The 25,420-nt window shown below is 41.7% G+C and overlaps 1 protein-coding gene across 3 annotated transcripts in view; it reads right to left on the reverse strand.

Annotated features, from left to right (window-relative positions):
• The window catches only part of DIS3L2 (DIS3 like 3'-5' exoribonuclease 2), a 346,894-nt gene that overhangs the window by 181,873 nt on the left and 139,601 nt on the right, over positions 1–25,420 (reverse strand). For all 3 annotated transcript variants that reach the window (XM_032399177.1, XM_032399039.1, XM_032399109.1), the window contains 2 exons: positions 14,492–14,592; positions 9,418–9,665 (listed from right to left, as the gene is read on the reverse strand). In XM_032399177.1, coding sequence (XP_032255068.1) covers positions 9,418–9,665; positions 14,492–14,592 — 349 coding nt within the window. The remainder of the gene's footprint in view (positions 1–9,417; positions 9,666–14,491; positions 14,593–25,420) is intronic.

The following is a 25,420-nucleotide window of genomic DNA, read 5'->3' on the forward strand; positions in this document are numbered from 1 at the left end:
AATAAGGGGATTTAGCAAGATGGCTGGATACAGGATTAATATACAAAAGTTAATTGTAATTCTATACGCACGTATCAAAAAGTTAGAAAATGCAACTTAAAATGCCTATTCTTTAGAAGTTAACATTAATAACATGAAAAAACAAGTCATAAACTGCAAAGAAGATATTTTCCCTACCAGTAACTGCTAAAACGATTACTTCCTAGAACACTGTTTTAACTCCAAAAAATCAAGTAACAGCCCAATAAAAAAATGAATGCTAAAATGAGGGGGTGAAAGTTTAAGTAGAAACAGAATAATTGGATAACCTCAAAAAAACCTTCCCCCAAATCTAATAATTACAAGGGGAAAACAGTTAAGTTAGGAATTCTGGCAGGTACTTCCTTAGCCAAGTGGTCAAAGTTAACATCACTAGTAATACACAGTGACATCATGTACTCCCTGATATGACGCACATTGCCTCTGTGGTATCCTTCCCAATGATGCCTAATCTCAGTCTAATCATGAGAAAATGTTAGACAAACCCAAGCTGAGAAACATTCTACAAAATCACTGACCAGTACTCCTCGAAAGTGTCAAGGTCATGAAAGACAAGGCTGACAAATTGTCACAAACTGGAACAGCTGCAGCAACGAGACAGCTAACTGCAGTGTAGGACTCTGGACCAGTTTCTCAAATAGAAAAAGGATGTTAGTGGAAAAACTTGTAAGATTTGAATAAGTTCTATACTTTTATTTAATAGTATCATACCAAGATTAATTTCTTGGTTTTCATAAATATTCTATGGTAATGTAAGATGTTAACATAAGGAGAAGCTGGCTAAAGGTATATAGGAACTCTCTGTATCGTTTTGCAATTTCTGAAAATTTATCTAAACAAAAACTTAACCGTGAAAAAAATGTAAAAGATACGAAGACATTTTCCAGAAAACATAATGACCATAAATATATGAAAAGATGCAATCTCATTAGTAATTGGGAAAATATAAATTAACATCACAAGATACCATTTTACACCCACTTGAATGGCAAAAATGCAAGAGTCTAACTATATCCAGTGTTGATAAGAATGTGAAGCAACAGACACTCCTACATACTACTGGGAGAACTAAAAACAGGCACGGCCACTTTGCAAAATGGTTTGGCTATAAAGTTGTAAAGTTTAACATGCACATATGTGTGATGCATTAATTTTACTCTTAAGTAGAGTCTAGAGAAACTTTAGTTAGTAAGCACTGGAATGATCATAGGAGCATTAATTCTAATAGCAAAACTTTAGTTCAACCCAAATATCCATTGATAGATAAATAAATTGTGGTGTATTTCAAGAGATGGAAATGTTATGAATTAAAATGAATGAAATATATTTATTAACGTTAAATGAAAAAAGCAAGTCACAGAAGAATATATGTAGCATGGTATTTTTTGTAAGGTTGAGAAACAAGCAAAACTAATACTTTTAGGGATAATAAATATGGGTAAAGTATAAAGAAGAGCATATTTTGATTAGCATGTTTGAGAAAGTGGTTACTTCTTGGGGAAAAAACTAGCGGTTAGGACAGAGAGGACCACAGGGTGCTTCAACAATACTGTGGTATATTTCTTTTTCTTTTTTTTTTTTTTTTAATACTGTGGTATATTTCTTAATCTGGGTGGTGAGTTCATGGGTTGGTTTTAATATCAGTATTCAAAAATTACATAAGTGTTACATATATACTTTTATCTGTGAAACATATTTGCAATGAATGTTAACAAATATTTAAAAACCAGTATTTTAGACAAATATACACCAAACCCTTAATAGTGATTATTTCTGGGGGTGAAATTTTAGAAGTTTTTTACTTTCAGTGGTACATGTTTTAAATAATTTTAATGGTAAATATATAATATGTACGTATTTCAAAAAATTAAAAATTTTTCCAAATTTTGATAATAGTTTTGAGATAGAGAGCTTTCTTCATTAGAGTAATTTATAATGATTACCTCCTCAATATTTCTCACTCACCAGAATTCCTCCACAAATACGGTTCCCATTCACAATCAATGACATTACAACTGGGTCCTACTGTAGAAGCAATGGGGACAATGCCGAAACAACATTCCTAACTTCCTGTAGTTAATAGGTAGGGTGTGTTTGTGTGTGTGTGTAAATATTTTATATAAATAAGCATTAGGTCCGGGTCACTTATTGAGGGGAAGGGACCAGCTACAGATACAAGAAATTAAGCAAAAGAGTCCCTCAAATTGGCCTCTTTGCCTCAGAGAAAATAGGAACACTTAACAGTCAAAATTAGTGTTTGAAACCATCCATCCTCCTGTCTCCACCACATATTGTTATAAAGTTTTAGCCTTAAAACTAGGCCATCCACAGGAGGACAGACATACATTCTTGTAGTGATTATCACTCAAACAAATGCTCTCACGCATATTGGTTCATGCTGGAAACTGCATGCAAACAGGTACAATGGTATCAGATCCTTGAGAACCTGCAAGTGGAGGACAATCCATCATCAACTGCACCTGGAGCCCAGAAGTTGTGTTAACAACACACAGTAAAGAAGAAGTGTGGCAAATACAACATGCCTTTGGCTGTATGTGTTATATATTATTTTCTATAATGAGGAGGGGAGAACACATTATTTTCCCTTTTTCTGCCTCATTATCATGACAAAGCAGGAAGCAGCATGTAAGGAATGGGGATGTTAGGAAAAGTGGGCAGATCAATGAAAACAGCAGAATGTGGAAAAGAAAAAAGGCTCAACAATACTGCATGATTTTAGGGAAGGCCTTGAAGATTGAGACAGAAGAACCAAATGTTGATGTGAAGGGGGAAAGAGGAGGACGAAAGCGTTTAAGGAGTATAAGAGAAGGCTGATGGTAGCTCGGGTCTCTCATACTTTGAAATAGCATTTTCAAGAAGATGCACGAGAAATTGTGGATGAAGCTGACAACCACGGAGGAAGTGTTCATGATTGCCCAAAGCTCAAGGGAAAGAACAGTTTGATAACCAAAGCCTGGCTGAGGACCATTCTCCTCCATCCCTTTTACTTTTGCTCTGCTTTGACCAGAATGCTCTCAGTGTTGAAGACCTAGCTTTTCCCAAAGCTGATCCTTAGAGGCCACCAGGTGGAGCCCAACAGTCACACAAAAAAAGAGCCCCCTCCTCAGCCTGATTTGCTTTTTGTCAAACAGCCAGCTAAAGCCATACTCTCTGAAAAGGACTTATAAAGTCTAAGTTTCAAGTTCAGAGGATTATATAACTCAGCCTCTTCTTCAGAAGAGTCTTCAGATAAGGAACACACTCTTGATAAGGTGAAGTATTCCTTCTGCACAGAGGGAAAGATTGGATAGAGCTATTTTTCAATTTACTAATCTTGTAGGCTATGCCTCAATAAAACTAATTCCTCCTGTCTGTTTTTTTTTACCATCCTAGTTACCATCTCATTCTCCTACCAGATACAAGTTAATATAATTTAATGACCACCTCCCCAATTCGTAACTACCTCCTAAGAAATTCAGTATCTATCAAAACTGAATGGAATAGTAAAAGTATCATATTTGCTCCCAACAGTCAATAAATATTTCTAATTGTCTCATAACTGGCACCTGACGGGTCAAAGCTGGGACATGAAGGTACCAGAACGGACAACGCCCCCCCCCCCCCCCCCCGACCAACCACTTCCCTCCTTCACCACAATCCCTTCATCTCACCCAGTCACCTTTCTCCAGTGGAAGCTGCTGTCCTTTGCTCTCATTAAAATGAGCAGTACTGTGACCCCTTCTCTATTCCTCATTTCAACAGCCTCCCATTAAGCCTAGACAACCCCATGTTCAACCCAAAATTTCTCAATCCTGCTATACCTGCACTGACCTATTTATTTTTCCTCCTCCCCATCCCTTAAAGCTACCAAAGTTTGCTAGAGCAAATAATATAAATATGTCTATTTGCTCTAGGTCAGATCACGTTATATATCTTCAGTTAGTCTAAAGTGTTGCCAAGACACACTATCATGGTCATTACAAGAGTCCCTATAAAACTTTTCCATTCTCTTCAAGATTTATCCTTCCATATTCAAGAAGAAACCATGACAAATCCAGGAGAAAGTGACCACGATATCTCCATGTTCATGACCGCCTGGAAGGGAAGGCTGTGACTATAAACTCTGGACTTTAGGATAGCAGATTTCACAAAGGTCTGAGAAAATATAGGCATGAATTTCACCGTAAGAGTTTCTAAAGGGAAAGATGATTTAAGAGGATTGGGAAGCTCTTAAAACTGTAAATCTGATTACATAATTACAAATCATTCCAGCGAGGAAACCAATGTGGCTTTTTAAGTATCCTGGACAAGAGTCTCGTACCAAATAGGAAAAGTACTAAATATGTTGTGATGTATAACAATCAGCAGTGATCCCTAAAAGCCAGCAAGGGTTCACTGAGAACAGCTTACCTTTAGGTTTTTGTTAGTATTACAGGACTAAGATTCATGCAAATGTGGCAGATACGACGTACAGAGGTAACCAGGGCTGAATTGAGATCTTTCATGACAGCTCGAAGAACAAGATGAAAAATAACTTTCTAACACCCAAAGGTCTCCAGTACTGTAACAGTCTTTGGTCTCCCCTTAGGGGGAAGCACCAAAGTTCCACTAGGGCTGCCAGAGAAGCAATGCTTACATGGAAGGGGACACTGAGTATCCTTGTCCTAAAGGAACTCATGGCCAAGTAGATGACTTGCACACGCAATTACAATACAAAGAGGCCAGAGCTACGATGATGGTAGTATTACAAACTATGGGAGCACCCGGGAGGGAGGACTCAGGGAACATTTTTCAAGTGGACAAAGGAGTTAAGTTTAAAAGTTGAGTATTTCACTAAACAAACAGCAGGGAGAAGAGAAATCCACTGCTGGGAAAGCAAGTGTAGTGTGCAAACGTCTGGAACTACGAACACACACAGTCAGCTTGGGAAACGGCAAGCGATGAGAGAAGGGAAAGGTAGGAGCTGAGGCCGCTCGCAGTGCATCGGGATGAAATGCCACTGTCGTCTCCCCAACACTCAAGTCAGAGACCTGGTTCCTGAGGTTCTATCCTTCTCGTTCATGCCCCATTTCTAATTGGTCATCACCTCTGGGAGAATTCACCTTCCTCAGCCTCTCTGAATCTTTTCATTCCTTTTGCTTCCTTCACTGCAATTCATTTACTTCGGGTTCTCCAGATCTCCTCTGTGCTAATACAATAGCCTGTTACGACTGCTTGCTTTCAGTCCTGTCCCCTCCCGTTCACTCTGGACTCCGTCTGAGTGATCTTTCAGCAAAGAGGCTTCCGTTTTCCCAGAAACAATCCTAGATTTCTCCCTTCACCCATGTCCGGTAAACTTCCACAAAACTACTTTATTCCTATGGAAGAACTTACAACATTCTGCTTCATACTACAGCTAGAGCTAAAGAGACAGGCCATTCGGTCTGTCTGCTTTATCCACACTCGTTCCCAGAGACTCAAGTCCCACAGTTCCTGCTGACTGGGCAGTGGGCACAGGACCTTGGACCATCACCTCTGGTTAAAACTACTCATCAGGGCAAATAACTGTCTCAAGCTAGACCAATAAGATTTTCTACCCTAGAAATTCTGTATCGTGATCTAGACTTCAGTATGTGACCTGCAGAGGACAGGCAGTGCCATTTGGGGGCCACGTACACTTTTGAGCAGGCAGGCGGCTACTGTGTAGAGTGATGCAGAATAATACAGCTCATGTGCAGAAAAGATACCAGGTAGGTGGCTGGACTTGTCAGGATTGTCAAGAGAGAAGCTGTGATTCTTTTGCCACCTTGTTAGTTTTGAGATCCTCATGAGGCCTGCCTCCATTTCCTGCCCTCAGGTTTAGGAGAACCACCAGTTTCTTACATTAATTTCCACTTTTATTTAAATTAGCTCAAACAGGATTCCATTTCTTAGAATCAAATTAATCCTGTGACATTTAAGTACAAATCCTTCTGTGTTAGGCTATAATTTCTTTGAATAAAGAAACCATACCTTGTTTACCTTTGTATTTCTCACATAATATAGCAGAGTGACTTAAACATAGCTGATCAATGCCTGTCTCATGAACTGTATTTATCTGCAGAAGAAGTAAATGACCTTGGGCTTGAATAATTAGTAGCAATGACAAAGACAGAAGAAGTTCAAAACTTTTTAAGAGCAGAGTGTAGGGGCAGGGAAAAAAATTCAGAAGGAAGTCACTTTTGGGTTACCAACCTCAGCTTTTGGGCAGAGTTTCTGGGGAAGTTGACCACAAACACCCACAGCAAGCACCACCTTTACACTCCTGGTCCAAACCTGGCAAGATGAGAGAGGAAGCCCAGGCAGTCTTAGCACAGCATGTTCTGACTGGGAAACAGTGACCTCAGTGCCTAAAGATCAGTAACTGATAGCCAGAACAAAACGGCAAGGCGACCCCCAACAGGCTCAGCAGCTGCAGCCTGCACCCCTCAGGAGAGAGACGCCATCCGAGAACTTCATCAGGAGAGCCTGCCATATTTTCTTTCTTTCTTCAGATAAATTTTCTCTTCTTCACTAAGATCTTAAAAGGCATATTTCCATAAATGACAACTTTTGCTGTCTCTATACTAAGAAGGTAGAGAAAAACTTAGTTGTGTTTCCATGCAAGTATAAGAATCTTCAAATACTTTTATTTTGAGAAGGACATGATTAATATATGGCCATTATTTTAAAATGTTCTCTCTTACAAATGTCCTTGCTACTTCAAAGGCTTGACTCCTTTTTCAACTATTGTTGTAATTTACCCACAAGGAAAAGAGTTCTTGATGAAGTAATGGCTCAGCTGTGAAAAAGGAACCTTTAAGACCATTCCAGCAATAAGAGAAACTCACATCATGAAGATTTCTTGACTACACCCTTACAACTTGACGACTAAGGAAGTAGTCCAATCAAGTATACACAATGGGATAAGACAGAAAGGCAGATAAAAGACAAGGCTGGATTTCCTGCTTTGATGTGAAAGTCTTCCCTTTTCACTGCCAAGCAGAGTGTGGCAGGCACAATCAACAGGGGCCAGGTGGCACAGCCATTATCAGGCCTTTGGAGCTGATGGTGAGAAACTGGCAAGCCTCAGAGAAGGACTATGTAGGACTCAAGGGGTTGACGTCACTTTTGGATAACGAGTTAGGCTTAAAAATGATGATATTGCAATCACTTCACTTGAGAGCAAAAAAGAAAGTAGAATTGTTCCTGAGCGGCTCTGAGATCATATAAATCACACTGATCTTCACATCACTGAAAAAGTGCCACGGGACAGCGTTTCTTAAATGGCATGAGGTTTAACACACAGATTTGATTTAGCTTACTTTGTTAGGGCATAAGAGGCTAAGTACAGAACAAACCCGATAAAAGCAATACATGGTGGCCATCCATTCAGTGTTGGTACTCATAACCACAGGACATTCCCATAAGGGCCCATCCTGTACATGTCAGATGACCAGCAAGCAAGTCACCAAACTGGCTTAAAAGCGTCAGAATAAACTTTTCTAGCTTGTATACCTTTATTTTCATTTTGTGTGATGCATAAACCAGACACCATCTTAAAGGGCTAAAAATACAGCTAAAACTTACTATTGCCTTTCTTTCAAAATGAATACAACTGTAAGAAGAAAACAGATACAGCTTTTGATCCAACAGCTGGGTCCAGCAGTTTCTTCAGATCAAAATGGATTGGCTATCCATGATGCTCTGTGACTACATAACCTATATTTAAGTTAAACTGGTTTCTGACACCTTCCATAAAAATATGGTACCCTTTCCTACTTATAGTCAGGTAATTTAATTTTTAACGTCATAAGTAAAACCTATGAAAGATCAATACCAAAAAAGCACATCATTAAAATATACTTTCATATTTATTTTTTTTGCAAAATAATAAATTTATTACATATGATTGGCAGATAGTTGTTGCTGATATATTATTCTCTCAATGTTCACGGAAAATTTCAAAATAAAAAATTTTATACATCATACAATACACCATGCAATCACGGGGGTCTTTGAAGATCTCCAAACATTTTTTGAGCTGACCGACTTTCACCTGCAAGACCTGGTCCCAGCCTTGAAGCTGCGGGAGGGTAAGTTTGCCACCCAAGGTGGCTGGAATTTTCCCAGCCATAAGGAAGAGATTTTACTTGAGATGAGAGGCCTTCTCTAAAGGGACTGATAAAGCCCCTGAAAGCAGAAAGGAGAGGAGACAGGGCAAAGGGGACTGGGGCTGAATCAGAGGGTCTCCGGGGGGAGGACAAAGAGCCCTCTCTAACACCAGCATTCCTCTGTGCTCATCATCAGGGGAAGGACTGCCCATAGCAGTGTGTAGCTCTGAAGAAAGAACTCTCTTCTAGTAATTTCCAGAACCTGAAGAGGGGGCCCAGCACGACCCTCGAATGGATCCTGGAGCACCCAGGATGCCAGGGAGGTACTTGCCCTTGGGTTAATGAGAAGTCCTGGCTAATGGTCCCTGGACCTGGAAGGCACCGGTCAGGTTGTTTTGCAGGGACAGCCCTTGACTAAGACAGCTGTGCCCGCACGACCACACTGGAATTGGTCACACGAGCTCCACAGTGACCAGCCCAGAACTGTGTGTCCTGGCCCCAGTGTTTGAAAGACACAAAGTGGACACCCATCTTGATGTTGGAGAACACGTGGGTGACCTGAAAGCAGACACTGTTGTTCCACTGCTGGATGGGAACGGGCATAGCAGAGAATTTATCCAGGACAGTCTGGCTGGCATCAGTCAGACACAAATCTCAATCCTGCCACTATCCAGCAGCTCTGGCCACAAATCCTCCTCCTCCAGGTCCAAGACCTGCTTTTTGTCTTTTTGCGACAACAGCTGAAGGAAGACACGAAACAGGTCTGCGAGGGGGCCCCAGGACCACTGACCTGTTTATCTCCACCACCCAGCCATCCCCACCGTGCGGCTTCATATTTATATTTTAAAGCATGAGAGACTGGAGTCCCCTGAAGTGCCTGGAATTTTGCATATTTTAACACCAGCATCTGAAAGGAGGAGTCTGATTGTTTGATACAATAAATCCTTCGCAGTTCACAAGTACAAACAGGGGTTAGGACATAATGGGAAATAAGGAGAGATTCACAATGTGCTTATGTTTTAGGCCCCAAACTAAAAACAAACAAAAAAAGGTGATTTTTTTTTTTTCTGGCAATTCAAGGAATTCTACAGGTGACCAGTCAAAGTGGTAGTTAAGAACAATTTCTGAAAACCAGGACCCAAATATGCCAAGTACCCATGTTTTAATAAAGAAATGATGATTAAAATACACAAAAGAGTTTACCAAAAGGCCACCTAAAATAAGTTCTGTCTGGACTCTGTGGTTTTTCCTGCCAAAGATCACCTACCCCAGAGCAAAATTGCTGTCCTCCTTCCAGTCCACGATGCGGCAGATGAACAGTGTGTTGGTATAATCTTTAGGCCGGGTCACAAAGTCCTGGGGACAGTCCTTGAGAGGCACATATATTCTAGGCACTCGGTGGTCCGAGGGAGAAAACAAGGCATATTTCCTAAACAGTTCACTGTTCTTATCAGCCAAGAGTTTGAGAAGGCCAGTTGCTGCCCGGGAATGTTTTTTCTCCAAGATGTAAACCACCTGAAAACACCAAAGATATAGTCAAATGTTATTTACCTATAGGACTGGATAACAGGAGAAGTCAACAAGATACTATTAGGTCAACTATCTGGGCCCAGCAGTTTTTCTAGGTCCAGATGAAGTGCCTCTCAGTGATGCTCTATGACTAAGTAATGCATTTTGTTCTTTTTTTAAAGATTTTATTTATTTATTTGAGAGAGAGTGACACAGCAAGAGAGGGAACACAAGCAGAGGGAGTGGGAGAGGGAGAAGCAGGCTTCCCGCAGAGCAGGCAGCCCGATGCGGGGCTCGATCCCAGGACCCTGGGATCATGACCTGAGCTGAAGGCAGACGCTTAACGACTGAGCCACCCAGGCGCCCCTAATGTGTATATATTTTTTAAAGATTTTATTTATTTATTTGACAGAGAGAGAGAGAGCACAAGCAGGGTAGTGGCAGGCAGAGGGAGAGGGAGAAGCATGCTCCCCACCGAGCAGAGAGCCCAATGCCGGGCGCGATGTGGGGCTCGATCCCAGCAGCCTGGGATCATGACCTGAGCCAAAGGCAGATGCTCAACCGACTGAGCCACCCACGTGCCCCCCTAAGTAATGCAAATTTAAGTTGCAACAACTTAGTATCCAGTGAGCATATCTATCCAAGGAAAACCATGCAATACATGGATCAACTAGATGAAAGTGCTTTTATAACCAAGATCTATGTCTTAAGGACATAGGTAAGACTCCGGCAGGGAAGTATGGTTCCAAGTATTTGCTCTGCATTACATTTTTCTCACATGAACAACACAACAGTTGCTTTTTAAAAAATGTTATTAAATATAAATAAGGAATTGGTCTTTATTATGTCTTTAAAAGCTGGAAACCGGGGTGCCTGGGTGACTCTGTTGGCTGGGGATCCGACTCTTGATTTCAGCTCAGGTCACGATCTCGGGGTTGAGACTGAGCCCCATGTGGGGCTTTACACCGGGTGCGGAGCCTGCCTAAGATTCTCTCCTTCCCTCCTCCCACCCCCCCACCGCCACTCACTCTCTTTCTCTCCCTCTCTAAAAAAAACAAAAACAAAAAGGCTGGAAACCTTTTCACCTTCCTTCTTTCCAACATTAAATCCACTCTCTCATTTCACCAAAGACTCAGGCCACCACACCACTACAAGGACGTACTATTTCCACCAAGAGAGAAGCATTCTTGAAGAAAGTGAATCCCCTCACCCACCCTGGGAAGTTCTTCTTCCTGAACTGTTTCCCTTTCCCACTGCAGACAGTCTGCACTTTGACACCTTCACTGGAATTACTTGTCAGCATTGCACGTTGATCCCTGAGCAAAGGTTCAGACTGCTGGTGAGCTGGCTGCCGCTCCTGTTCGTGTCTCTGACTCCATGTGGGGCTTCAGCCTGTCTACTGAGAACCTCCAACCAGTCAGCGTGCCTCTCCTCTGCCCCAGGGACACCTGTCCTCTCAGCAAATCTCAGACCCATGATAGGCTCTACGTTCTTCTGATCCCTCCTTCCTCCTTGGAAAACACCATTCTGTTTTGAACAAGCTGCTGTGCCCTCTGTCAGGAATCCTTGACCCTGTCCTCACATGTGCTTGTCTGTCCCAGGCCCTTTGGACAGAGGCTGCTCCTTCTCCACACACAGCCCCTGAAGGAGGCGTCTGTGTTTTCCTGTGCTGTCACATCCAGACCATTTACTCTTCCAGCCTTGTGCAGATGTCTGCAACCTTCTATGGTTCAGGCTGTCCCCTTCTTGTCACTGTCATCCATGGACCTCCTAGTTTACTGCAGAGTAACTAGTAACTAGTAACTGGCTTACATTTCCAAGTGAATGACTCAGCCACTATCTTGCCCTTACAGTCCCTGTACCTCTTCGACGCCGGTGGCATTCCATTCCGTTTTGGCAACTCATCCTCATGGCCACCACTAGCATCCTCAGGTCCAATCCTGATCATCTCAGACTCACCTGTCGTCCAGCTCCCTTACTCTCCTGTGCCCCGCTCCATGGCTTCTTCACCACATCAAGACTACTAGCGCCTTGATCCCAGCCTGCTCTCTGTGTCTGTTTGCTACTTCTTAGGCCTGAATCCTTTCCTACTTCAGAAGGACATCGTGTTCCATCACCTCTAGTCCTCTCGCCTCTGTCATCAAATGCTTCACCTCTCTTGCCCTTCCACTGCACCCACCCTAAAAAATCCTCAGTTCTGGGACAGTTCATCCACTGCTATTTTCCAACCTCAAACACAAGCTATGGAGTCCATCAGAAGAGAATTACAATGATGCAGATGGAAGATGGACACCATTACACATTTGTGTTATATAATCATTGCTCCGACCTCAAAATCTCTAAGATATTTTTAACCTGTTCCCAATCAGCACAATCTATAAGCCCCACTCTCTTGATGATCGTCTCCTTCTAGGACTCCAATTATCTGAATGCTGAATCTATTTTATTGCCCCACACTTCCTGAAGTTCTGTTCACTTTTTCTAGTCTATTTTCTCTCTGTTCAGATTGGGCAAATTCTACTGATCTGTTCTCAAGTTAACTAATTCTATGCTGAGTCACCTCTACTACTGAGACCCTCCGGCAAGTATTTTATTTCTGTTATCGTATTTTTTTAGTTCTATAATTTCCACTTGGTTCTTTTTTTATAACTTCTATTTCTTTGCTGAGATTTTCTGTTTTCTCATTTGTTTTGAGAGAATTTTTAATTGCTTGTTGAAGCATATTTATGATGGCTGATTTAAAATCACTGTCAGATAACTGCAACATCTTGGTGTTGGCATCAGTTAGTTGTCTCTCCTCACTCAAGTGATGATGTCCTGGTTCTTGGTAAAATGAATGATTTTCTATTGTATCCTGGACCTTTTGTCTATTATGTTAGAGATTCAAGGTCTTACTAAAATCTTTTCTTTTAGTAGGCAGGTCACCCTATCTTGTTTTAGCACAGAGGTCCTGAACTACTTTTGTGGGCTCTAGTTCCAGTGACAATTTCACTTGGAGAGACTGTGCAGTAGTATTTTGATATTTGGTTGACACGGAACCACTGGGGCTCCAGCTGGTCTCTGCCGGTACTGCCTGAGGGGGTGAAAGGAACCTTCTCAAGGCTGGCCACCTGGTCTCTCTAGTATGGATTAGAAACAGATCCATGTCCATACAGGGACAAAGAAACTTCCCATTTAAGGTTTTTAGTTGTGGTAGGACCCTGGTGCTACCTGACTGCCCAGTGTCTCTGGGTGGGAAAGCAGTGTCTCAGACCCATGAGGAAAAAGGTTTCCTGGACCACATACCTGCTGTGGCAGGATCCTCCTTACTGGCATTTCCCAGCCATCTACTACCTCTGGGGGAATAGAGAGGAGTCCCTAACTAACTTGCCTTCCTCTCTTCACCCTTCAGAATTCTCTTATGGTTGCTTCCTGTTATTTTCCAGGGTTTATAGTTGTACTAATAGGAAAGAGCAAGGAGAAACGAGTCTATGCCATCTTGTCTGAACTAGAAGTCCTTGCTTCTTGCTTTAATATCTGACAGCATGAGAAGTGTATGAAGCAGCTTGACATTACCTATGATTCATACATTAGTTGTAGTAGAAATGACTTGACGACAGCGTAAGTTTTGCATAGAAGTGCTGTTTTGCCTTGTGCTTTTAGATTGAATTCACTAAGAAACTATCCAAAAAAACCCAAACCCAGCAAGTGAGAGGGTACCATTGGGGGGGCAGTAGCAAATTGCAGAACACAAGTTCCATCTACAGAGGGTTGCCTGTACTCAGCTCTGACTGAAGTCATTTAAGAATGTGGCCCAGTGTTGCCAGATGTTTTGTTTAGTCAAGAGAAGCCAGAAGTCTCTCTCTCTCTCTTTTTTTAATAGGTTACTTAGTCAAAACTTTTAAATGCTGCACAGGTCACACAAAACACAAGTTTGTAAGCCAGATCTAGCCCACAGGTTCTCCATTCATTACAATCTCCTAGCATGCTGCCTGGTATATGGGCATATGGTTAGTATTCAAAATGCTTATTAAAATAACTGGATAGGTAGTTGAGGGTAACATATATGTAATATAATTTAGAAATCCCTCGTGTCAATATGCAAGAGGTACTGTCTTAACCCACTTGCTAGATTGAGGTGACAACCCTACCACTGCACGCTGAACATGCTGAAGGATGCCTCTGGTAGAGAAAGCTTCATGCCTATTACCACCTATTGAACCACTTCTTCTACCATGAGCTATCTGCATAGCTAGGGTCTGCCATGTTTGATCCCATATCTGAATAAGCCACTAGTATATATAATTGAAAAATAAAATTGAACTATGCAAACTAACAGACAGGATGCAAAAGCAATTTTTTGTGTCTACAATAACTAAATTAAATACTTGGGGAAAACTAAAAAAGACATTAAAAATTTACTTTTGAATTAGATATGGACATGACAACAATAAAAAAAATTGAAGCAAAAAACTAAGAATCTAGAAGGAGTCTACATTCGTATTGCTTCACGTGGTGCCTAAATTCTCACTCCACTTTACATAACCCAAACTGGAAATCAAAGACGTCACATTACAAGTGTGGTTTAAGCAGAAAAAGATAATGCAGAACTTCAATAAACATACCCACACACAAAGAAAAGGCTGTGGACCTTCATCCAAACACAGGCAAATCAACATATATGTATGTCTTTAAACTTATACAAAGTATTAGCTTTTTATGACTCCTTGCTTCCACTGACTTTTCTGATTAACTGATCAACTACAGTCCTAACTGAACTGCATGAGATACCCCTGACAGGTGGCTCAGGTGACAGTCATTTGGACATGTGCAGAAAATCTGTGGGCAATGACCTTTGCTGATCTTTGCAACGATTTCTCTGGTAAAGCTCTTGGGTCCTGTGACATGGAGGTGCTCTCATCTTTTGTAACTGGAGCGTCAGCATCCTCTTTTCCTAAAATAAGAAGAGAAGAAAAAGAGAAGAGGAATCAGTTAGGTGCATATCTATTAGGCATATAGACTCATAGGATTTTTTTTTTTTAAGATTTATTTAATTTTTTTAGAAAGAGTAGGGGGAGGGGCAGAGGGAAAGAATCTTCAAGCAGACTCCCCGCTGAGCAGGGAGCCAACATGGGTCTCCATCTCGCGACCCAAGAGATCCTAACCTGAGCCGAAACCAAGAGTCAGACTGAGCCACCCAGGCACCCGGTGGGATTTTTAAATTCAGAGCACCATTTACCCTAAACTACACACTTTACAGAAAAGGAAACCCAGGCCCACAGTAGTTAAGAGACTTAGCTAAGGTCAATCACATCACCAACTTGCATTAATGCTCATGCTCAGCAGGCCACATTTGATCTATTTAATGTTACTCAAATGCTAAGCGTCATACAAGTGGAGAGCATCAAACTGCTGAACTGAGCTCAACGGGCTAGGCGTCAAAATGCCAAACATACTAGATGTGAAATATTGCCCCAGCCCACAGTGAAGAATAGAGATAGGTTAATTTATTATGCACATCTGCTGAAATCAAAATAAATGTTAACTTTTAAAAGTACTTTGGTACCAGCCATAACAAACAAAATGGTGGAAAATAGATTATATTTATTAAATAAATAAATAAAAAAGCCAACCCTGATTTTCCTGGCTTTTCTCTGTGACATTATATAAAGAGTATTTAAAGTCTTTAAATGTTTAATTTCCTTTCTTAAGAAACTTATAAAATGGACATTCACCCAAGAAACTGAAACCACATCTCCCCAATAAAGAGGGAGTTAGGCTCTGTACCAGAAGTATTAAAACCACTCATGAACAAATGCAGCAAATTATACACTTTTGAACATTTAATATTTTGTATTTTCATGTGTTACTTTAGAGTTCTCCCACAGAATATTCTTATCCAACTATACTGGAGTTTCTGGATTCTAGGGGTCACAACAAATTCATGTGGGCCCCACTCCAGATAGCTAAGAGAGACTTGTACTTATCATCATTTAGACATTACCCAGGCCAAAATAAATAAATAAATCCTTTTCAGGACCTTTTCAGCCTCTTAGCAAAGGCTCAGCTTAAGGCCAAGTTTTACCATTCTGGGCGTACTCTGGAAACACTGACATGATCTGACCTACTGGGGCTTAAGAATGATCAACTGTTTGCTTTTCCATCTAGGCTGAAATATGCCTACCATAGTGCCCACTGAAAGCAGAATTCTCACTGTTTTCCAAAAACAAAAAAACAAATGAAAACTTTCCCATTGTTGATCACCCTGTCCCTCAGTAAAAGAGGATATCCATCTTTTATTTTAGACCATAGTTCAGGATTCCAAGATCATTAGATGCTTCCAGAACATCTTTTATACTCTGGGGGAGAAAAAAAAACACACAAGTTGTTGATCTGCTCCATAACATATCTTGCCAATGTGTTCTGCAGAACAAGTTCATTCAGAAAAGATTAGGAGGCTCGAAATACCACGAACCAGTACACTCTACCTAGATATCTGCTAGCTGAACTTTCAGTCTCAAGAGTTGGCAATCAAGGGGGTTTTCTACGGCAGCCCAAATCCTGGGCATGTAACCTTCTTTCACAGTCACTGATGGTTCCAACTTAAAAGAACTATTGCTTTAGATGCCATCCCAACAACAAGCAAGTCTTCTGTTCCGAAGGTTCTGCCAGGTTGCATCAGTTGCACCAAAGAAAGAAGGCTAGCCATGGAAGCGAACCCAATTGTGATTTTCAGATATCACACCCGCACATGACCTTTTCAAGTTCTGTGTTCACAAGGATATCCTGACAGAAACAAAGCTTTGTTCAAAGATGCATTCCAATAAATTAAACTGAAGCTTTTAGCCCTGCAGGTGAGCGTCATAGATACGTTCAATGAATGTGAAGAAATGCAATGCCAGGTTAGAAAGGTGAATCACCTTCACAGGTTTCCAACAACTACGTCTTGCTACACTAATAGCAAAGTTGTCAGTTTAATGAGAGATCTACCACACTGTTTAATCATGAGATTCTTCATTTATTCCATGTGTATTTATTGAGCCATGGGAACTAAGGATTCAGTGAATAAAAGAAATATGGTTCCATCCCTTACACAACATACACTTTAATGTGCAAGTGATATTCAATAAACAACCACTCAATAAATATAAAGTTATAAATTGTGATGAAGGCTAAGAAGGAAAGAACAGTTCTAAGGAGGAAGAGTTCTCTCAATATACAATTTAGATTAAGAGGTCAGGAAAAGAGGCCCTGCAGGGAAGTGACATTTAAGCTGACACCCGAGGATGGTGTGTTCAGGAGTGAAGACAGGGACAGAAGACCCCAGGTGGGAAATGGCACTTGGGAAGGGGTGGAGGTGAGAGGTTCTTGGCACAAACATGGAACAGAAAGAAAACCATGTAGCCAGAGCATAGTGAGCATAAGAACAGGCACGGCAAGGGATGAGGATGAGAGGTAAGAGGAGTCAAGTCAGCTGGGGTCTTCTAGGATTTACGCATCCTAAACTGAAACCTAAATACAAGGGGAAGCTGGCTAAGGATTTTGTGCACGGAAGTGACACTGGCCGAGGAGAGGTTCAAACAGGTGGAGAGCGGAGGGAGGGAGGCCAGCGAGGAGCTACCGCAGTCCAGGCATGCGAGGACTGTGCTAGGATGCAGGCACTGCAGGTGGGATGAAAAGGATTAACCTAAGACACATTGGGGAGCTGAGCTCATAGATTTTGGTGGTGATCAGACAGGAGAGCTTACGAAGCATTAGCTATGAGAAGTGCAGGGTGATTTCCAGCTTTCTGACATCTGCAGCTAGGTTGATAGAGGCATCTTTACTGGCCCAAAAAAGGCTAGAGGAGGAGGTGAAAACCGCGAGTTCTACTTCACAGGTGTTTCTATTTGATGCTCTTGAGTAAGCAGTTCAATAGAAAGGTCTGGAACTCAAAAAGAGAGGTCTGGGCTGTGGCTTTAAACACAGTCTATACGCTGAGTCCTTCCATATTTATACTTTCCAGGCCAAGCTGGGGAGAAGAGATTCAAACCCAAGTGTGTTCCACTACTAAGTCCAGAAAGCTCTTCCACTGCTATGTGGCTCCAGGAATTAGTGTTATGTTGTCACTGTTAAGAAGATAAGAAAACTGCACTGAGGGAGTGACCTGGGCTTGAAGGACGTATAGACGTGAGAGAGATGAGAAAGGGAAAGGGCATTGCAGGTAAAGGCCCAGAGTTGTGAAAGGGCCTGACGTGGTAAAGGACTACTAAGAGATTTACTGTAGCCACTAACAGGCTGAAGATAAAGGGCTGGGTGAGAATGCTCTGGGGTGGGGAGAGGAACAAGGCTGGTGGAAAGGTCCTGCAACAGACATTCTAGTGACTGCCCAAGATCTAGTCTCTTTTTTCCTGGCAACAAGGACTCCAATTCTTAGCTGGGTAAACTATTTAAAAGACTATATTTTTCAGCTTTCTTGCAACTAAGGATAGCCTATATGTCTAAGTTTTAGCCAATAAAATGCAGGTTAAAGTATTGTAAGTGACTTCCAGGAAGTGTCCTTAAAAGATGGAGGCCCAGCCTTCCCTCTTTCTTCCTTCTTGCTGGTTGGAATGTTGATGTGACAGCTGGACCTCAAGCACTCATCTTGGTCCCAGAGGCCACAGGACAAGGGTGTTTTCTACGCTGCAGAGCAGCACAACAGAATGAGCTTAAGACTATGGAACTACCCTCTGAGCCCTGGCCTGCCTTACTCTGGTCTTCTTTTATATAAGATAGAAATAGATTTCTTTCTTATTTAAGCCACTGATATTTTAGGATTTAACTCCATTCTTTTTTTTTTTAAGAAATAAGGAACATTTTTAATTTTATTTATTTATTTGACAGAGAGAGACAGCCAGAGAGGGAACACAAGCAGGGAGAGTGGGAGAGAGAGAGACAGAAAGAGAAGCAAGCCTCCCGCTGAGCAGGGAACCCAATGCAGGGCTTGATGCCAGGACCCCAGGATCGCAACTCAAGCCAAAGGCAGATGCTTAACGACTGAGCCACCCATGCGCCCAGGATTTAACTCCATTCTCAACAGAACATACTTTCTAACATATGGTCCAGACCATGAAACTGACAAACCTGGACACCATCCTATAAAGCATTTTAATGGTAAGGAACACATACCTCTCAGGACTATGAATTTGGAAGAAACACTGAATGGAAAGATCTTAGAAAGTTGGGAGCTGGGATTGCAGTCTAGATGAGACACAATCAGAATCTGAATTAGATAGTGGCAGTGAGAGCAAAGAGAGGCAAAATTGGAGAGATGTGTCTGAGAAGGATGATGCTAAGTGTATTTCCATCACTATGGATGTCTTGGTATATGAAAAATGCGCTTAAAGGAGCTTTTGATTGAATATCAGGAAAAATGGCTTGACAGAGCAAATAAAACTCCATGGTGAAATTACTAGAACAGGGCAGGCTGGGAGTCCTCACAAGGATAGAGGGTATGCGTCCCCACGGCCTTCGGTTTTGCCATACTGAAGGCAGAGGTGGCCCGTGCACTCTGTGGTCCCTTCTAGTTCAAAAGATTCTAGAAACTGGTGACTACCAAAGTTCTTCATCTAAAAGAGAGAATTTTCTAAGAAACAGATACACTACTAATATAAGCAACTATTCATTATAACCCCTAGTACATACCCTAGGAAGAAAAGTCGAGTGAAATCCTAATCTCTTTTTACAGATTGTCTAAACACTTAAAAAATAAAATGCCATGGTTTGGTAGGGTTGGTATGGCCACTTACAACTATCAAGTGCAAACCCAACACCTGATTTTGGTAAGAAAAGTGATTCTGGGGGTGCTTGGATGGCTCAGTCGGTGAAGCGTCTGACTTCAGCTCAGGTTATGATCTCAGGGTCCTGGGATTGAGCCCCGTGTGGAGCTCCTCGCTCAGCAGGGAGTCTGCTTGTCTCTGTCTCCTCTCCCTCTGCCCCTCTCCCCACTCATGCTGTGTCTCTCTCTCTCTCAAATAAATAAATAAAATCTTAAAAAAAAAAAAAAAAGAAAAATGATCTTGATTTGGTCCTCTCATATATAAACAATAGACTGACAAGTTTGATGATTCTTAACGCTTCACACATCAAAAGGTTTTCAGATGACTGGACTGCGACGCCAAGTGGGGGCAATGTGAAGAAAAACACAAGGAATTGGGCAAAGGAGTATCAATCCATCCAATTATACAAGTGACATTCCAGAAAGGGAGAGGAACATGTACAAAGGCACACACTTGAGAATAAATGGGAGGAGGAAGGTTCTACGTGTCTAATCAAGTTGAAGGCCTTATACGACATGCTGAAGAGTATGTATTTTATATTTTAGAAATAGAAAGCTATTGCAAATTTCGAGAATAACATGATCAGAATTATATTTGGTGAATGGTCGGTCTGTTGCTCCTATGAAGAGAATCTTTTTCTCTAGCTGCTTTTATGATTTTCTCTTAGCTTTTGATTTTCTGTAGTTACATCTTGATGTACCTAAGTTAGGATTTTTTTTTTTTTAATTCTACTTGCAATCATTGGTCATCTTAAATCTGTGGTTTGGTATCTCAGCTGTTATGGAAAATTTCAGCCATTACCCTTAAATTTCATTTTGCTTATTTTCTCACTCATCTCCTTCTAGGACTTTAACTTATTTAGACCCTCCTCCTCCTCTGTGTTTTCTATTTGTCTATCCATGCTATACTCTGGATAATTTTTTCTTACTGTCTTCCAGTTTATTAATTTTTTCTTCAGCTTTATCCAATCTTCTGTTAAATTCATCCACTGAGGCATGTTTCTTTAAACTATGTCATCAAGTATACTACATTTTTCCTCAACCACTGAGTTAATTTCATTAAAGTTACGTTCATTTCTAGAATTTTTATTTGGTTCCTTTTTCAATTTGCTTTGTCACATGTCATAGTTTCCTACTCTTTGCAGATATGTTCAAGCTTATCTTTTATTTCTTTAAATATAGTAGTTTTTTGTTGTTGTTGTTTTTTACAGATTCCATTATCTGATGATATTTATGAAGGGCTATTTCTATTGTTTGTGGTTGTTGATGGTTCTTGCCATTGCAGTATGGTTTCCTTGGGTGCCTGGCTATATTTTGTGCTGGTCAATAATTTGAGGCCTGGGTTGAAGAATTTCCACTTCGTTTTGCCAGGTACCTGGAGGCATACCAGCCCTTAGGCCAATTTAAGAACTGAGATTCCTTGGTCAACCCAGTCAGCTTGAACCTGGGCTGTAATTCCATGTGAGCTCTGATACATTTCAGGTCTATCTTACCCACATGGTGTAGCCCTTTGGCGTCCTAGCTTCTTGTGAGACACCAGCTGCTTTATTTCTGTCCCCCACTACTGCTGGTCAAATGTGCAATATTGCCTGGATTCTCCATTCCAGTTTTAACCTGGTAATGCTTGTCAACTCTTTAATGCTTGAAGTTCTGGGTCTTTTTTTTTTTTTTTTTACTTTATGCAAATATTTTTAGTTGTTTCAGTGGGCAGGAGTGTGTCTGAATAATAGCCCACCATTACTATTAACAGAAAGTCCCTGGGATTTATATTTTACAAATATTTTTCAGGTGGCACTGTACAGCATACTTAGGGAGAGTGACAGGGTGAGAACAGGGGAGGGGACAGTGGCGATCTGTGCAGGAAACACAACAGGGAGATGGTAAGGAAGCCACCGTGATGGTGCCCAATGTTACATAAGGCAAAAGCACGAGGGATAGAAAGAAGAGGCAGGTACTCTCACAGTTATTTTTCTCAGCAACCCCATGAAGGAAGTATTACTATTTTGATTTTTAGAGAATAGCAATCAGCCATTCAAAGAGGTAAAGTAACTTATCCCAGGGTTCATCCAAGGAGATGGTTAGTAGAGGGGGCATCAGGACCCAGCATGACTCCAAGTCCAAACACAACAGTATGATGAGATCTGGAAGAAAGATAGGTACGTGTGGGTGGGTTCCAATGAGGAGGAGGGTTGCCAAAAAGTTTGTTTTTGTTTTTGTTTTAAGATTTTATTTATTTATTTGACAGAGAGAGAGAGCACACGTAGGTAGGGCAGCAGGCAGAGGGAGAGGAAGCAGCAGGTTCCTTGCTGAGCAGAGAGCCTGACGCGGGGCTCGATCCCAGGACCCTGGGATCATGACCTGAGCCGAAGGCAGACGCTTAACTGACTGAGCCACCAGGTGCCCCGCCAAAAATTTTGTAATTCAATTACAGACATTGAAAATTTTTAAATTTTACAAGATGCCAGGTAATAAACAGCTCTCGATATAATTTCACTGCTTCCACCCATAGGCATGATAGAGTAATTAAAAGCATGAACTTTGAAGTCACAAGACCTAAATTCAAACCTCAGTCCTGTGACCCTGAACCATGTGGCTTTGAACAAGTTACTCCTTCTCTGTGAACTTCCTCCCTAGTAAATCTGGAATAGTCTACATGATTTATATTTACAGGTAGTACCCTGGCACAAAACACAATAACAAAAACTGTCAGATACTATTAATATTGTTGTTGTTGATATCATTATCATTAATATTATTATTATTTAATTAGCTCTTGCAGTGAATTCTGAGGGAATACAACCCCGTCATCCTGGGCACAACTGACTGGACATGATTGGTGTACGGGACGATGGCAACATTATAAAATGGATCACATTTCCTCCTCTGTAAAATTTAACCAATCTTATAGGGTTAACGGGAAAGTTAAAATTAATGTGCGTAAAAGTGCTACAGTGGCTAGAACACAGTGAGCACTCAAGGACTGCTAGATAATGTATATTTAAACTACTCATTACTTTTCTGTATGCTTGGTGCCTTCTGTGTAAAGGAGAAACAAGAGCTGCTGCTATATAGGTAGGCAGAGGACAGGTCAACATTAGGAAGTTTGGATTTATCCCAAAAGCAATGAAGAGCTATAGAAGAAAGTAGGCAGGAGACTAACATAACTTATGTTTTAAGAAGCTCACACTGGTTGCTGTGTTGGGAGTAGATTAGGAGAAGTGAGACGAGAGACAGAAAAGCCAGTAAGAGGGGCAGCTGGGTGGCTCAGTCAGTTAAGCATCTGCCTTCGGCTCAGGTCATGATCCCAGGGTCCTGGGATGGAGCCCCACGTCGGGCTCCCTGCTCTGCAGGGAGTCTGCTTCTCCCTCTCCTTCTGCCCCTCTCCCCTGCTCATTCTCTCTCTCAAATAAATAAAATCTTTTAAAAAGAACAAAAGAAAGAAAAGCCAGTTAACAGTTTACTGCAATAAATCAGACTAGAGAGGTACTTAAAAGGCAAGACTGACAAGATTATTTGGATGCTAATGGAAGGGAAAAGAGGGAGATCACCTGGGTAGAGTAAAGAATAGGGAAAACCGCTTCAATTCCTTAAACATAAGTTCTCAAAGTAGAGCTCCCTGACCAGCAGCAACAGCATCACCTGGGAACTCTCGGAAGTGCAAGTTCTCAGGCCCCACCCCAGATCTAGGGACTCAGGACCTCTGGGGTTAGGGCCCACAGTCTATTGGAACAAGCTCCCCAGGGGGTTCTGATTCTCACACTAAAGTGTGAGAGCCCCACTACAGACAAATGGGCAGTGAGCCACCACAGGAAGAGCATCTTCAGGCAACCAGGAGGTGATATAAGTTCTGTTAGGACTTAGTGAATTTGAGGTGATCTGATGCTTAAGAGAGATCTGGGCTGGCGACGGAAATGAGGGTGTCACCTGTGTACAGAGGGCAAATGGATGAGTGGACTGGCCTCCTCATAGATGGTTTCGAATTAGAAGAGTCAAAGCAGGGAGAAACACCAATATTTAAGAAAGCAGAAGCAGAAAAGCCTACAAGGAAACTGAGGTACAGTCAGGGAGGCAGGAGATAAATCAGGCTAACATGGGGTGAGAAAAGCAAAAAAACAAAAACAAACACAAACAAACAAACCAAAAAAACCCACAAAAACCCAAACAAAACAAAAAACAAGAATTTCGACATGGTCAGCAGAGTGGCCTTAGTAATAACAAGGTCATAGGCAACCCTAGTGAGACTCATTTGAAAGAAGGAAACACAGTGAGGTCAGAATGATGTGTGTGGGGAACGGGGATGAAAGGTAAACGAGGAGACGAGGGTGTGGACTAGGCTCCGGAAGTCTGACTGTGCAGGACTGGAATAATACAGGGTGGTAGCTGTAGGGGTACAGAGAAATCAGGACATGGTTGTTGTTATTTTATTTTTTTAAGATAAGGGAGCCTTGGTCATGGTTCATTGCTGATGGGAAAGAACCACTACAGAAGGCGTGGTTGAAGAGGACACAATGAGGACTGGGAGGGGGCCCTGGGCAGGAAGGGATGGGATCAGAATCCAGGGGTAAAGATTAGCCTCAGGCAGAAGGACAAAGATGCCACCTTCTCTGTATGAAAATAAATGGAGGAGGGGATGAGTCTAGACACAAGTCATTTGTGAGTGTGGTGGCTGAAAGCTGAGGGGGACCCTATGGGGTGTGGAAGAGCAGCTTTTCTCTGAAACATACAAGCCAAACTCATCTGTTGAGAAGTGCTAGAGGAGGATACCCACTACATTCCAAGCTAGGAACCACAATTCCAGGGGAGGATCAAATGCGAATAGCATCTCCAAACAGCGGCCCTGAACATGCCAGGTTCTGTGCTCTGTGCATTCAAGATAAAACTAGTAACTAGCTATTGAACACCTACTGCACACGTCTGGCACTGTGTTAGGTGATTTACATATACTACCACATTTAGTATTCTCCAATAATCTAATGAGGTAGGCAGGTATTATCATTCCAATTATCCAATAATAGAGATAGGAGAAATGAGGCTCACAAAGATCAAATAACAGGCTTGCCCATGGGTACCAGTCTCATAAATGCTGGCAGCTCCTGCTCTTCCCATGATGCCACACAACCTTCAGGATCCTAACAGGCTTGATGGAAGTGAGAATGGAAAAGAAAACATGATTTCTGAGAGATCTGCCTGAGTGATAAGATAATGAGAGAAGTCAATCAACTCTGTTTGGGGCAAATTCTGAGTTTGGGATGACAATGGAATACAAGTATGATAATGTCCTCTACCGAACCTCTACATCTCGGGGTAGAGGTTTGGAACATCAATTAGATAACAATGTGAGAATAGACAGATGGGTAGAGACTGGGGAAAGAAGGACTTGACATATTAAGAGAACAAGATGAACAGATGAATGAAAAGAGTTAATACTCAAGCATTCAGAGGAAAAATCCCTATGCTACCAATTTTTCTATATTGTTCTAATCTGCATACTCATTGTGGCAGGGTTTGGTCATCCTCCTCACCAGGCTGACCATGACCATGCAGAGATGCCTTCAGGTTCCTGAGTTGGAGCCGAAACCTAGATGGTGTGGCTTTCAGGCCCAAACTTGAGTTTCTCCCAGAGTCATCTTCTCAGATGGGGCTCTGCACTGATTCCCATTCCCAGCTGTTAACTGTATTAATTACATCATCAACATTCTCCTGCTTTTCTCCGAGCACTCTCTGCTCCAAATCTTTCTCTTGCCCAGGAGAAACCACTTTTAAAGTTCTCTCTAATAAAGCTTTAATTGGCTTTTAGCTTCATGGCTCCCCAAAGACCCAAAATGTAGGCACACAATGTGGCTGGCTTTAACTTACTAATTCTGCATCTTTCCCAGCAAATGGATGATTCCTCCAAGTTTAAGTTGACTTTCATCTGAGTTTTTCTTAAAGAGGCCAACCTTTACATCTTATTATGATGTGATTATTTCAACACCAGAACACA

Source organism: Phoca vitulina, unplaced genomic scaffold (assembly GCF_004348235.1).
Source record: "Phoca vitulina isolate PV1807 unplaced genomic scaffold, GSC_HSeal_1.0 scaffold1, whole genome shotgun sequence".
Lineage (NCBI taxonomy): Eukaryota > Metazoa > Chordata > Mammalia > Carnivora > Phocidae > Phoca > Phoca vitulina.